Raw genomic sequence first — 16,142 nt, forward strand, 5'->3', positions numbered from 1 at the left:
GGGATACATTAGATAGAATATGGAGATAAGTATGAGGATGACCTCTCAACTATGTACAGGTACTAGCGTACATGATCTCATTAATCCACCTCATACAAATCAAACATGTTGACTTACCTACAAATCGAGAATAACACCCATTGTTACCATTTTAGCAATTTTTTTTGACATTGATATTCTGAAAAGCACAAATATTAATTTAGGGACCAATTAACTCCAAAAAAATAAGATTTCATGGGTTTTTCATGACAATAGCACAATTAGATTGAAGTGATGATATAAAATCCCTACCCTAACTTATTATCTCTCCAAACTGAATTTTATAAACATATTCATTTTGATCACTCGTTTCGGTAGCAATGTGCCCTTTTTTTGGTATTATACCAAAAAACACACTTAATTGTATAATAAAAACCGAAACATTTAATTTTATATAGGATTTGAAGTAAAGTTTTGATTATCTATTAAATGTCTTTAAATGTCTAATAAAGACAATAGAAAAACAAGGATACATTCAAACCCGTTTTATTAATTTTATAGCCATAACGGACGAATAAATAATGTTATTTTGAATATTTATAGACATAAATAATAAATAATATATTTTATAAGACTTTATTCATTCAAACTTCAAAATTTAAACTTCAAACGATATCTTAATAAAGAATACAAATTTTGGTCCACTTTATTCATTCAAAAGAAGAAGGCGACACCACGCGCCATAACACAACACAACAAAGCGCTCTCTCTTTTGTCCTTTCTACTCCTCTCTGCTACAATCTAAAACACAATCAAACGCGCCTCCGTTAAACGCCGTGCGCCTCCGCGAACCCGACAAAGGAACAGACATTTATTGAAGCTACGCAGTTACCTTCATCAGCTTTTTCCTTTTTTCTAGTAATGATCACTTTCTTTTAGTACGTTACAAATGCATCTACGCATGTGGAAGTGTTTATTCTAGTTAGTTAGCACATGAATAATGCGTAGTAGTACTGGTAGTGGTACATTTTAATATTTGAAATGAGATGCTTATCGATTAGAAGCTTTGCTTCCAGTTGCGATGGAATTCTCTTTTTGGTGTCGGTGACTGAGGTTTTTTTCGTCAAAGATTAGGGTTTTTCTTTAGTTAGATCTATTCGTCAATGGTAGGTGGACTTCTATTATTGTATGCTCACGTTTGAATTTTTTTTCCCGATGGTAAACTTTTTAGCTCACAATTATCATCGAGGAGATTTGAATTTTTGTGATACTTTCCCTTTAGTATAGTCAAATTATTTGCATTTTTAGTATAGTTTCACAATGGGGATGGTAATATGCTGTGTTTTTGTTGAAGATTGAGAATAGGCTAGTTTAATTTATGAGTACTGGTGTGTAAATTAGGGTTTTTTCGTTTGTTGCTTCAGGTTGATGGAGATGGAGAGGGGAATTGATCCTGATGCGCTGCTTGATTATGTCGAACTTCAGATATTTCCAAGCCAGAACAGGTTTTTCCTTTTTAAACTTCTTGATCAAACTTTCCTTGCAAATCCTTTTCCCCTGGTTACGAAACTATTATTGCTTCATGCTGTAATGGAGATAAGTATATAACATTTTTTAGCTTCCGTTCAACTATCATCTCATACAAAGTTTTCTAGGTATGAGGCATACGTATGTAGTAGCAATAGGACACAAAAAGTAGCATCCGGAACTTTGAAACAGTTACTACTGCATTCACCTAGAGTAAAAGATTTGTCCTCCAAAGGCTCAAACACAAATTTCAAGATTTTACCACCTGATAACTCCAATGATGCTGAGTGGTTTACAACAGCCACATTGAAAAGGTCCATACCATAGTTCATTCCCTTCTTTTTACTTGCTTAAATGAATCAAAAGGCCATTATTTTTTTTTTCTCATTGGTTTACTTTATATAATCTGTCAGATTTCTACACATCATCAGTTCCCCAGACATCCTTAGTATTGGAAATGAAATCACTCAACTAGAGGAAACCAGAAAATTTCAACTTTCATTGTCTGTGAAGGTATGTCTTCTAACTTTTCCCCTCTTTATGTTATCTGGAACTAAATAACTTGTGGTTTGTGTCTAACTCTAACAGGCTGAAGTTGATATTACATCATCAATCAATTCAAAGTATGTGCTCTTTTTTGTTATCAATCATTTTTCTCATTTCTTTTTCTCAATCAACACATATTGTGGCTTCTGATAGGAATGAACTGCTAAGAGCAGTTGATTTAAGGCTCACAGCATTAAAAGACGAATTAGCCCTTGCCTTTGACCGGGCTACTGGTGCCAGATGCTCAACTAAGGACATCTCTGACTTGGAAAATTTTGCTCATCATTTTGGAGCCAAAGATATAAGGTATCTTTCATTGAAAAAAGAGAAAAGAAAATTTCCCATATGCATATCAACACTTAGTATTACCATACTCTTTTCAGGGATTCGTTACAGAAGTTTGTAGAAATCAGCATATTCCCCTCACCTCAGGACTTGATAAACATCAATTTCAATAAGAATGACAGAAATGCCCCTGCTCCTCCCAGAAAATACAGCGCCTTCCCAACAAAAGCTGCACAAATTGAACGAGAAAACTCAACAGATGATGAAAATTCATCTGTTTCAAGTGAAAATAAACAAGCATATGTTGAAAGAAGTCGTGCCCCTACAAGATCATCTGCAACACCAAGAAGGTCAGCATCTCCTATGAGGCGAATACAAATCGGGCGGTCAGGTTCCCACCGGGCAGCTGCCCTAACTATCAAGAGCCTCAACTATTTTCCACCTCGCGAAAAATTAGGGTTTCAAAGAGATGCAGGTAGCAACAGTAGTGAAGAAGAAGAAGAGGAAGAAGACCCAGAGAAACCCAAGAAGAACAATGTATTAAGAATGAGTGTCCAAGATAAAATCAGTCTTTTTGAAAGCAAACAGAGGGACGAAAGTGTCAATATCCCCAAGACAAAGACTTTACTAAATACAAATACAAAGAAAGGTGTTTTGAGAAGATGGAGTTCAGGAATGGGAGAAAATGCTACCCAACACCAACACCAGCACCTCCATGATAATATTAATAATAATACCGAAACTACCCCTGTCAGCACCAAAAATGTAGCACCAGAAACAGAGGTTTCTGCCGAGACTGCAGAAAACATCACACAGGTGGACAGTTTTGAACCTGAAAGGGAAGAAAGCTGTGAAAAGCATGTTGACTCCATTGAATGGAGTCAACAGAAGGAAGCGGAACTGAACCAGTTATTCACAGAAATGATGGAGAATAAACCGGTCAAACCTCGGAAGTTGACTAATGATGTCAGCAAAAGTAAGAAATCAGAGCAAAGAGGTGGTTTCTATGATCACTATAAGCAAAAGAGAGATGAAAAGCTTCAAAGGGAAACAGCTGGAAAAAAAGCTGAAAAAGAAGCTCAATTGAAAGTAATGCAACGGTTTCTTGATGAGAATAATAAACTCCAGAAAACTCAAAAGAATCCAATTCCATTGACAAACACCAGAAAGGAATCACCAAAACCTTCGGTTTTGAAAAAATCCACACCAAAACCACCTTGTCCTTTACCTGCCACACGCAAATCATGGCCATCACCACAGCCACCAAAAGCTAAAGAGGCATCACCTTCTAGAACAACTTCTCGAAAACCTCAGTCCACGTCATCATCAGATGTTCGTTCAAGTACAAAAAGTGAAAAGTCAAAGCCACGGTCAACGACTCCAAAGTCAACACCAGATGTTGTTACAAACAGGAATCTTAAAAAAACCATCAACGAGAAGAAACAGAAACAGAAACAGCCAACAGTTACAAAAACCACAAAGTCAACCAAACCAACAAAAGTCAACAACACTCCTGATACTGAATCTAAACCTAGTTTTTACAACAAGGTTACTAAGAAAAACAGTGTGGTTCCGTTAGAGACAAAGCCTTTTCTTCGTAAGGGGTCTGGAATGAAGACAAAAGTTGCGGATCAACCTGAGGAAGCTTCTAGAAGCTCTGAAACTCTAGTAATCCAAAGCGAGGAGAATGAGGTTGGTATGATAACGGATGTAACTGAAACCGTAGAATTGGAACCACAGGTGGTTAAACTTAAAAGTGAGGAGGAATTGGAATTGGAATCGGAATCGGAATCAGTGAGCCCCCAAAGGGTAGAAATGTCGGAACAGGAATTGGTGATTTCTCCAACCGCATGGGTGGAAGTGGAAGTGGAAGCGGAAGCGGAAGAAGAGATAATTTCAAGCCCAGTGCAGACTGTGTCTCCAGTGAAAGCTGTTAAAGGAAGCGATGGAATTGGAATTACAAGTCCACGGATTCGTCATTCTTTATCTCAGATGATGTTGGAGGATAACAGTGAAGAAGGTGATAATGGAGAATGGGGAAATGCTGAGCATCCTCCTGCTTTGGTTTACCACAAGGATTCACCCAAAGGATTCAAACGCCTCTTGAATCCCACAAAAGGTCAACTTTCTAATTCTATATAATTTCTTATAACACTTCAAAAAATTTCCCAAATACTGATGAAATTTCAATGTTTTTTTTTTTTTTGGTCATTTTTGTTTTTCAGGAAGGAGGTCATTCTTCTCCCTTTCAACGTTTAGGGGAAGCAAGACAAATGAGAGCAAGGGGTATTGATGTAAAATATACAACATATAGGTTAATTAAGCTTTCTTCTTAACATGCATTTATTGTGGAAGTGGAAACGATTGATTATGGGATGTAAATTGTGGTCATATTTCTTCAAGCAAGAATCCTCCTTGCTAGAAGAACGGGTATGAATATGATAGAGCTTGTTATTCTTGGTATTTTCAGTTTGAGTTACCAAAATATTTGTTAGGTGGATGTTTGGGATTTTGCGTTTATTAGATTATTTATTTATAGTTTCATAATGTTAATAAGCATTTTAAATGTTTGGACGAAATAATATAAAAAATAAAAAAATTGCTTATTCACTTAAATAAATTTATTTTTTATAAGTTGTTTAATTCTAATTTAATTTTATATATTTAAAAGTACGTGGAAATCAATTTACCAATCTACTGATAATATTTTAACTATAAAAAGCCTTATGAATCATTTTTTTCAATGACTAGCTTCATATATACCAATTTATATCTTTTGGTCAATTTACATTTGAAAAAAACATTATTAACATGAAAAATAAGGTAAACAATAAGAATTCTAAAGTTCATCAACATGAGCATGATTCCAAATGCAGGAAAACAGTAAACAGCTTCAGGGATGCCATTGCACTGAAATGACAGGATATTTTGGAACCCTAAACCCAGTCTAAAATTGTTGATTGTTCCAAATTCTCCATTATACCTAATTGGAAACGCATTCTCTTTCAAAACTTCAATTTTTGCTAATACGGCAATTCTCTCTTCCTGTGACATAAAAGATTTTAAAAAGTCAGGGAAACCAGTTTAACATTACAAAAGAAGTGACTATTGTATTGAACTCACCTGATGTGATATTAACTGAAACTGAAAATTATTGAACTCATGCCAATATCTGATAACAAAGATTTCAAAAAACAGTTGGTTAACCCCTCAAATAGGTTAGGTGAAGTTATTGCCTTCTTACATATCAGAAGTGACTTACCTTTCTTCTAACTCTTTGAATAGATTAGATTTGAGTTCGAGTTCCTTCAATTCACCAGTTAATTCAGTGCACTGTTTTTCTGTTTCTTGAATTGCTGCTTCAAGTTTGCCATCTTCTTTTTCTATCTTCAATATCATTTAAAACAAAGAAGATACAAATACTTTAATTTGCTTAGATATGATTTATGAAAATTAAACTTGAATGTCTTTCTGTATGATGTAAAATACACATCTATACATGTTTTCTAATTTTCTAAAACAGAAAATGAAAAATGAAAAAATTTTAACCAAAAACGTTTGTAAATTTTCTAAAGAAAACTGAAAATGAAAACTTAAGGTTGCGTTTAGTTACGGAAAAACAGTTTTCATTTTCTGTTTTTCGTTTTCCCTTTTCATATTTCGTTTTCCGTTTCCGGTTTTCATTGGAAAATTTAGAAAACGCGTTTAGTTAATACTTATTCATTTTTCATTTTCAGTTTTAGAAAATTAGAAAACGTGTTTAGATGTGTATTTTTCTATTGGTTTTCATTTTTAGAAAACAGTTGTGGTGGTAGGGTGGGGGTGGGGGTGGCGGTGGTAGCGGGTCGGCGGCGGTGGTGGTGGCGACAATCGTGGTAGTGGTGGTGATGGCGGTGGCGGCGGCGGCGGTGGTGGTGGTGGTGCTGATGGGGTAGTGGTGGTGGTGATGGTGATGGTGATGATAGGTCGGTGATTGTGGTAGTGGTATTGGGTGGGTAGGTGTGTCTGTGTGTGTATGTTTGTGGGGGTGAGGGTGAGTGTGTGGGTGGGTGTAGGTGTGGGTGTGTGTGCGTGTGTTTTTGGGGATGAGGGTGGGTTTGTGTGTGTGTGTGTTTGTGGGGGTGGGGTAGGTGTGGGTTTGTGTGTGTGTGTGTTTGTGGGGGATTGGGTGGGGGTGGGGATGGGTGTGTGTGTGTTTGGGGGTAGGGGTGGGTGTTTGTTTATGTGTGTGTGTGTGTGTGTATTTGTGGGGGTAGGGATGACTTTGTGTTTGTGTGTGTGTATGTGTGTGTGTTTGTGGGTGTGTGCGTGTGGGGGGGGGGGGGTATGGGTGGGGGTTGGGGTAGGTGTGTGTTTGTAGGGGTGGGCTTGGGAGTGGCTGAGTGTGGGTAGGTAGGGGTGTGGTGGGTTGGAGGTGTAGAGATGGGAGTGAGGGTGTGTTTATATTTTAGAAAAATTTTGGAATTAGAAAAATGTGGAAAACAATAATTATTGGTTTTCTAAAAATTTCCAACTTCTTTGTAATTTTAGAAAACGGAAAATTTTCATTTTCCGTGAAAAATTTAAAAAACTAGACGAACTAAACGCGTTTTCAAAATTCTCATTTTTCTTGGAAATTTTTGCCGAAAAACGGCCCATTTTTCCGCAATAAACGCACCCTAAATCATTTTTCTGAAAACGAAAATTGTTTTTTTGTGACTAAACTCAACCTAAGATTTTAGCAACATTTCGGTTTTAGTCAAAAATCAAATGGAACCAAGGGTCAAAATAATCCAATGTGGGTATATGTCGTAAGAAAATTGTTACAAATGCAAGTTGATTGATAACATGATTTTATATCTTTCAAAGATAAGTTTACCATGTAATTTTTCAAGAACTTGAATAACAGACAATGAGTAGCTTGAAGCTCTTCAATATCTGTATTCAGATTTTTTCCAACTTTAAGCTTCAAAGTCTTGAATCCTTCTTTACAATACTTTGAAGCCAATTCACCAGCTTCTTTCGAGGAAACAATCGATATCTACAATAAGACATCACCTTAATTGATGTTATCTTCTTTTTCATTCTTGTTATAGGTTTTTTTTTCCCTATCAAGTTGTCTTAATAAATGATGTTTAAAAGATATATTTATAGCATCCTAAATTCATTTCTTTCTACTAAAACATTATACTTCCATTTTTTTTTCTTATTATGCAGTTATAGTTTAAAAAATCTACCAAATTACAACAATTTACAGCAATGTACTTTAAGCTTTTTTCCTTATTAAAACGTCATACTTTGAAAACTTTTATCTAATCGTAGCAATAACAATTGGACAGATTTTCAAAGATTTCAAAGAATAATATTGTAATAGAAAGAACTGAAAGTAGGAAGCTATAATAAACAAATAAGGTTGATACTTCATGCATTTAACATACAAATAACTATAACTGAGGGCAAATTTATAAAAAGTTGGTATTGAACGGGGATAGAAAGTGAACTGTTAAATTATAATATACATAAATTTGCAAACAACAATAAAATGCATAAAAATTGAAATACTTGGATAGAAACTGAAGTGTTATATCGGTTGTTATTGTATTTGAAACTCCACCAAAGAATCTCCATAATGGTGTGCCAATGCTAATAGCAACTGCATCAATCACAACCATCTCCACCCCTGCTCTAACCTTTGAGGCATTTAGCAACATTATGAGTACAAAATTGAAAAATATAAAGCAAGGAAATGATAATAATGATTCATGAACCGGATATATTATGTTTAGGAAAAACATTTGAGAAATGTTTGGAATTAATGGAAACAATTATTTCTGCATTAAAAAGGAAGGATTCATGTATAGTTTACTACACTAAGCTATGAATAGGTAGACAAATTATGATTTATTTTCGCAAATTCTTATCCTAAATAATAAAGAAATAGATTTATAATCACTTTTGTCAATAAAGAAATTCAAATATTTTGTCAAAATGGGCAATGTAAGCTATGAAAAGCAAAAAGTGAACAACTTACATAAGCAAAATCATGTCCAGGAAGAAGTTGACAACACATCGCCCAAACTCATCGCTTGACTCTTCATCAAAACCTCACAAGCTTCCCCTGCTTTCTTCAAAACCGTGATCTGATCCTCTGCAGTGGGTGGGGTAGGTCATCATTGCCACTGGCGTACCCCGTCGACTCGGGGTTTCATGTAAAGTTTTAGGGAAAACAGTGAGAACGCATTTGGAACCCATTAGATGATATGAACAACGTTTGGGAGTGACTGTTATGTATCAATTATATTAAATTCATTGAGTTTACATGATACATATATAGGATGATTACAACAAACAATATATAATTAGATGAGTATACATGGAATGTATTAGCTGTGATGAGAAGGAGATCGGTCCTTTAATTAGGTGGGATACGATATATCCTTGACACGCCCCCGCAAGATGGAGGATCCATCAAGACTCCAATCTTGGACCGAAACTTGAGAAAGGAGGGTCGACCCAATGGTTTTGTGAGGACATCAGGTTGATCCAGAGTACGAATGTAGCGAACCTTCAACAAACCCGCAGTGACCTGTTCATGCATAAAGTGATAATCCAAGGCAACATGCTTCATGCGAGACTGATAGATTAGATTAGCACAAAGGTAAGTGGCACCAGTATTGTCACAGTGAATAGTAGGAACTGTAGAGGTTGAGAGACCAAGTTCAATAAGCAAATTTTTGAGCCATGATAATTCAGCAACAATATTGGCTAAGGCTTTGTATTCAGCGGAAGAGCGGAAGACTGATTTTTGTCTTGCACAACACCATGTGATTATGCTCGAACCAAGGTACATGAGATAGCCAGTAGTAGAATGACCTTGAGTGAGAACACCACCCGAATCGGAGTCGGAAAAAGCTATGAGATCAAGAGTTGAGTGCCGATTAAGGAATAAGCCATGATAAATTGTTCCCTTCAAATAACGTAAAAGTCTTTTGAGAGCCTGCCAGCCAGTGAATCTCTGATGGCGAATGCATGAATTGTGACAATTTGTTGACAGCAAAGGAAATGTCAGGCCTAATAAAGGCAAGGTATTGAAGAGAGCCGCATAGCTTCTGGTATAATGTGGGATCAGCTTTAGGAGAACCATCACCATCAATGAGTGATACAGACGAACTCAAAGAAGTATTGACTTCTTTTGCACCATCCATCTTGAACTGAGTGCGAACATCTCGGATGTGACCTGCGACAAGAACAACCTGTTTTGTGGGAATGATTTCGATACCAAGGAAGTGGTTGAGAGAGCCCAAAAACCTGGTAGCAAGCATGTCAATAAACTTGGCAATAAAATTCTTACTTGAGCTCGGCTGATTGCATGCACCACACCCTTTTTCTCTTTTAAAATTCTTTTTATAAAAACGATTTTCTTTTCTTTTCAAAAATTTTCATACCAAGTCCTCAGTTTGAGTTCAGACATACCATAGGGTATGCCCGAATCTCTCAAACCAAGACTCTGATACCAACTTGCAACATCCCAAAAATACGGTCCAAAAATTTCATTTTATATTGCCAAATAAAACCATAGTTAAAAAAATATTTCATCAGAACATGAGTCAAAATATCTCAAAACATTATTATCATAGTTTCCAAATCAAAACATCAGAGTAATCATCCGATGCTAAACATAATGGTGTGTGCACTGCAGTCATCCCGAGCTCTTCCCTTTGCTACCGCAAGTACCTGAAACCAAAACTGAAAACCGTAAGCACGAAGCTTAGTGAATTTCCCCAAACTACCACATACCATACACATAATCATGCTACTAGGAGATACATGCCCCACCCACACTCAAGGAGATACGAGCCTCTCCCACACTCCGCTAACTATGAGATATGAGCCTCACCCACACTCAACTATCTATGAGATACGGGCCTCGCCTACACTCAACTATCTATGAGATACGAGCCTCGCCCACACTCAGATATCTACGGGCCTCGCCCACACTCAACTATCTATGAGATACGGGCCTCGCCCACACTCGACTAGTAAGAAACACATACAAGTATCACACAGGCATCAAATATAATCAAATCTATCAATCCATATCCATACTCAAATAATGCTAAGATACGGGCCCTACCCATACTTAGATACTAATCAACACACATAACATACAAGGTCCGACCTTGGTGCCTTCGACCCGTTCAAACCAGGAGGAAACTCACCTTAAATGTCGGGTGATAGCTGAAACGTCTCTGCCCGGTAATCAACTCTACTCACTTCCTGAACCAAAACAACCCCCTTAGAAAACATTTCATGCTCATAACCCCTTTAGGGTCAACTATGGTCAAAGTCAACGCTCCAAGTTGACTCAACTCGTCGAGTTTACCCTTCAACTTGTCGAGTTCCCATGAATCACATAATCACGAAATCACGATGCAACTCGTCGAGTCCATCCTTGAACTCGCCGAGTTCTTCCTTTCAACAAAATCGGGACACTTCACTTTAACTCGTCGATCCATCCTTGAACTCGTCGAGTTCTTCCCTTTAACAGAATTGGGATAATTCGACCCCAACTCGTCGAGTTCCTCCATGAACTCGCCGAGTTCCTCATAGTTCTTAGTCTATTAAGCCCTTTCCTCAGATCTAAGGTATCAGAGTACGGATCTACATTGTTTCCATGGTATACATCTGTAAAGTCGACAACTTGATGGCTTTGCATGCCTCAAATGGACCTAATCTCGAGATATAGCAGCCTACTTCTATGGATATGGTCTTTTCTTGAGCATGAACGGGTTTAGGACCCTTTTTTTTATGAATCTAAGGACCAAATAATACTGAGAATGGAAGTTTTTATCATCAGGACTATGAAGGTTTATCATGCTCCAACAATGAGGTCAAAAAGATCCATAAAACAACACTAAGAGAGATATAAGCTATTAAGCATCAAGTTTGAGACTTTTTACCTCAGAAAGTTGCCAAAGACGAACGAGATCCCAGATCTAGTGCTTCTCCTCAAGCTCAATGACCTTCTAGTTTTTCCAAGTCCTTCACCAAGCAGAAGAACACACAAAAATCCACTCAAAACCTCTAGTTTCTCAACAAGGAGCTCAAAATACGATTTAGGGTTTTAAGGAGGCTGATGAGGGGCTGGTGGGAAAATTAAGTCCTTTAAATAGGGTGTAGAACCCTGGAAATTAGGGTTTTATCCCAGCTGGTATACTCGTCGAGTTGAGGCCTCTCAACTCGTCGAGTAGGTCACTTATTTACGCGGTCCTTATAATCTCTACTCGACGAGTTTTGGGCTTCCAACTCGTCGAGTTGCTCTTTTGACTTGAATAAATAATGAATTAAATACATACCAGGATCCAGACGTTACATTAATAATTAATGAGAAACTAACTGGAATTAATTTTGGATTAATTGTATTAATTAAAAGTGCAGGGGGTGTTTGGCAATTTATTGATAGTTGAGGAATTCGGCTCTAGAACCTACCTAAAAGGCTTGGACGAAAACTTCTAGGAAGGCCCTAGAATTTTCGTCCAAGGCCTCTTGGATGAGAGTTTTTGGGTTGCTTAGTCCTTAAGCTAAGGGTAATAGGGTTTCCTCCTAAAACCCTAACTTTGGCTCTAAGCTACCACACTATATAAAGGGCTTCACCCCTTCTTATTTTCGGCCACTTGATTCCTTATAGGAATAACTGAAATTTCAAGCTCCCTCCTCCTCTCTCCTCTCTCATCCTCTTGCTAAGTTTTGGGTGTGATCTACTAGAGGTGTGACATTTGTGACACTTGCTCTTAAAGTTCAAGATCTTCAAGGAATTAATTGTTATTACAATATAACAATTAAGGTGTGTATTCTAACCTTAGTTTTATGAATTTCAAAAATAGCATATACCTCCTAGGGTTTTCTTTTTAATGTTCAATAGTTGTATGTTCAATTAGAGAAAACATAGATTCATAATATTAGGGTTGCATGCACACATAGAGATTGTTTGTTATGCTCAAAACCCATCACTAACTTGCTACTTGGGTATTGAAGTATTGCACGAAAATGGTTGTGTAAAGGTGAAGCAAGAGAGTTATGCTATGAAGATTCTAAAAGAGGCAGACATGAAAGAGTGTAATGTAACTCAATGTCTGATGAAGCTGGGACTAAAGTTGTCTACAACTGAAGATGAGCCTGAAGTTGAAGCTACCCATTATTGAAAACTAGTGTGTTACTTACGATATCTCTTACACACTTGCCCAAATTTAGCATATTCGATTGGAGTAGTTAGCTGTTATATGCAAAGTCCAAGAGAATCTCATACATGCGCTATTAAGCAAATCCTTTGTTACTTGTGTGGTACTCCATCTTTTGAGATAGTATATAAACGAAGTAAAAATATGTGCTTGCTAGGTTACAGTGATAGTAGTCATAATGTAGATGGTGATGATGACAGAAGTACAACATGGCATGTTTTCTACCTTGGTGACTCGCCTATCACTTGGTGCCCCCAAAAGCAAGATACAGTAGCTTTATCCTCGTGTGAATCTGAGTTCATGGCAGCTACTAGAACTGCGTGTCAGGCAGTTTGGTTAAGGGCGTTGTTAACTGAGCTGACAGGAATAAAGAAATAGAAGGTGCTGATTCGCATAGACAACAAATCAATAATTGCATTATCAAAGAATCTTGTCTTTCATGGAAGAAGCAAACATATTCACACTCGATTCCATTTCATTTGAGAGTGTGTGGAAAACGAGCAAGTGATTATTGAACATGTTTCGGGAGACAAGCAACGTGCGGATCCACTTACGAAGGCCTTATCTCGAATAAGTTCATGGAAATAAGAGCGTTACTTGGCGTGAAAGAATTACCCTCAATTCATAATAAATTCAGGGGGTGATTATTGGCGAATACCTGAGTCCAATATAGCATTCCATGCGTGTTTGGTCCGGATCATAATTCCTTGGAGTATAGTCAAAGTAACTTGAAGTACTGTTGTCCAAGTTCTAGAGTCCTTGAGTCATAAGGAAACGTATATTATGAGAGTGTATGTTGCTATAACATAATCCTAGTTATATTCTATTATGTTTTGTTTAGTATATAATGATATAGGATCTTGTATTCAGATTCATAGATTGGAGTTACTTGTCTAGGTCTCATTGCTTATAGACCATGACAATTTCATAGAAGTGTCATCAAAGTTAGAAAAAGTTATTAAAACTATTATAAGACCAAAACAAAACATAACAGTTTAAATCGATGACATAATAAGAGCAATAAGTTTTAAACTTATTACTTGATTCCAACTCTTGATACATTCTTGAAAGTTAAATTGACTGCCAATTGAAGAGTTAACCAAATATAGGTTGCAAAACTATTTGATCATGAGATAAAGTAATTCTATTATTATTATACGCTGAAAGCCTACTAAAATTCCATGTTTTATACTTGAAAGCATACTAAAATTCCAATGATTTATACATTGAAAGCCACTTTACCCATACATAACTTAATAGAAAAAAAAGAAACATTTGCTTCCTCTAAAAAGTCATTCCTTATTATCATTTTTGATTTCTTTTCTTGACTGTTGTGGTTGCTTCTTGTAGGGGCCTTCAATTCCTATTGTCTTGGTTGAGATTTGAGAATAGTAGCGGGTGTAATAAAAATGATTGTGCAGAAGTTTAGTGGTTATTGCTATCATGTTTTGCAAGAGCAACACACTTTTATTTTGATTTTACTTTTTTTAGTGGTTACTGCTATCATGTTTTGCAAGAGCAACACACTTTTTCTACACATAAGAGCAATACACTTATATTTCTTTAACAATAATAGAATCTTGGTTACATTATTTACACATTAGCAACGTAATTATCTTCTGGTGTCGCATGTTTTAGTTCTAATAACCATTCACCGATCAAACCAAGAATTTAGTTTAAAATGTAACATTCTAAAGTTTGATTTCTTATAGTTATTCTGGGTATTTAAGGAAATAATATTTTATTTAAATTTGAGTTTTATATTTGTTATGGGATAGGTTAGGCTGCAGGCCCTTTGTGATGAGGGGTCAACAAAGCGACTCGCCGATTCGCCTATGGATCGTTGGGAACGTGGAAAGAGAGTGAAATTAGGGATGGGCATATGGACCGGGGAACTGGCCGGAACCGGTACCGGAACTGGAACCCGATGGAACCGGTCGGGCCGGGACTTGGACGATATTGTTGTGGATTTTTGGAACCGGGAACCGGTGGAACTGGCAAAAACCGGTAGAACCGGCAAAAACCGGAACCGTATGTTGCTATTTCTCGAGGACCGGTTCCGATAAGAAGTCAGTGATATTTCTCGATAGAGATGATGTGATTTGTGAGATTGTCGACATGGATATATGTCATGTTCTACTTGGAAAATCATGAAAATAAGAAGTCAGTGATATTTATAATAAACAAAAAAATATCTACATTTTCACATGGGAAGAGAAACGAATTACATTACTCGGTATCAATGCAAAAATACAAATATAAAAAACCAAAGGTCATGTCAAACAACAAATAATTATAGACAAACGCATAGAGATTGAAGAAAAAACTCTAATAATAATTGTTTTGATGAATCTCAAGTTAAAGAGATTGTAAGAAAGGATATTAAAGTCTTTGTCAAAACTTTGGAGAAGGAAAATGATTTTAGCTTGATAAAAGAATATAATATCAAAGTTGAAGATTCTAAAGAAAATAATGGTTCAAAATTTCTTTAAATGCAATATTTTTGAAACATGGATGATATTGAGAGCCCAAATAAAAAGTTAATGGTGGATAATGATGAATTTTTCAAAGTTGACAACATCAACAATATTTCAATCGAAAATGCCTACTCCAAGAACTCGAGGACAAGTTCTTTTCAAGTGAGAGATAATGATGAGGGACCAACAACACGACTCACCGATTCGTCTATGGATCGTTGGGAACATGGAAAGAGGGTGAAATTCAAGTCATATATTCTTCAATTTAAAATTATATTATATATTTTAGTTCCATAGTTTGATTTTATTATAGATTTTTGGTTTTTTATTCCAAAAAATAAATGTATTAATAACCTTATTTGTTATTTCATAGGTTACTTTTCTAATTAGGATCAATATTAATGTGTAAGTTATTTTGACCGATTTAATGTGTCGGTTATGAATCTTCTCATTTATTATCGTAACGATGTTGAGGTTCCTGGTCTCCTGTATAAGAAGACTAGATTGTAATGTTGAAGAGATCGGAATATTATAATAAAAAGTTTCTCCTGTTTTAAGTTATCTTTATTCACTTGCTAGAAAATATATAGCTTTAATCGCTTCCATATTGCATGATACACGACGGTTTGCAAAACCCATCCTGTGTCACTTTGATTTGATATGTTCGATAACTTTTTCAAACTTGTAAGTTGTAATTCTCGATAAATATCATTGCATACCATAATCCAACTTTAACAAAAGTTATATAACCATACATATACAAATATGTAGAGCTGTAAACGAACTAATGTTCAGCGAACTGTTCATGAACCGTTCGACGGAAAATTCCTTTATGTTCGTTTATTTAATAAACGAACGAACATGAATACAAATTATCGTTCGTTTAGTTAAACGAACAAACATGAACAATTGTCTCGTTCGTTGAATTATGTTCGTGAACGTTCGTTTATGTTGTTCGTTTATGTTCGTTCATATAAGTTCATTTTATGTTCTCATATATCTAATTGTGTTTGATTACATTAGTGTATTATATGTTCATTTATGTTAATATATCTTCAATTATGTTTTTTTTTATCTTTGTTCATTTATGTTTGTTTGTTTATGTTCATTT

The 16,142-nt window shown here is 36.1% G+C and overlaps 1 protein-coding gene across 1 annotated transcript; it reads left to right on the forward strand.

The window, feature by feature from the left end:
- The first annotated feature begins 1,284 nt into the window (after positions 1-1,284).
- Positions 1,285-4,837, forward strand: LOC145132129 (uncharacterized). Its single transcript, XM_079066792.1, has 8 exons — positions 1,285-1,308; positions 1,404-1,484; positions 1,635-1,820; positions 1,920-2,019; positions 2,095-2,129; positions 2,206-2,358; positions 2,436-4,456; positions 4,563-4,837. Exons 2-8 carry the CDS (start codon positions 1,408-1,410, stop codon positions 4,628-4,630), a joined length of 2,640 nt encoding a protein of 879 aa, XP_078922918.1. The 5' UTR covers positions 1,285-1,308; positions 1,404-1,407; the 3' UTR covers positions 4,631-4,837.
- Positions 4,838-16,142: the final 11,305 nt, after the last annotated feature.

Source organism: Lactuca virosa, chromosome 8 (assembly GCF_052849685.1).
Source record: "Lactuca virosa cultivar CGN04683 chromosome 8, Lactuca_virosa_CGN04683_v6, whole genome shotgun sequence".
NCBI classification, from domain to species: domain Eukaryota; kingdom Viridiplantae; phylum Streptophyta; class Magnoliopsida; order Asterales; family Asteraceae; genus Lactuca; species Lactuca virosa.

What these genes read in the sequence shown, in the direction of transcription:
- LOC145132129 (XM_079066792.1), top strand. Translation starts at nt 1,408, where the DNA reads ATGGAGATGGAGAGGGGAATTGATCCTGATGCGCTGCTTGATTATGTC. An exon ending in AACTTTCATTGTCTGTGAAG is followed by an intron (nt 2,020 to 2,094) that starts GTATGTCTTCTA and finishes TAACTCTAACAG; the next exon opens with GCTGAAGTTGATATTACATC. An exon ending in TTTGGAGCCAAAGATATAAG is followed by an intron (nt 2,359 to 2,435) that starts GTATCTTTCATT and finishes TACTCTTTTCAG; the next exon opens with GGATTCGTTACAGAAGTTTG.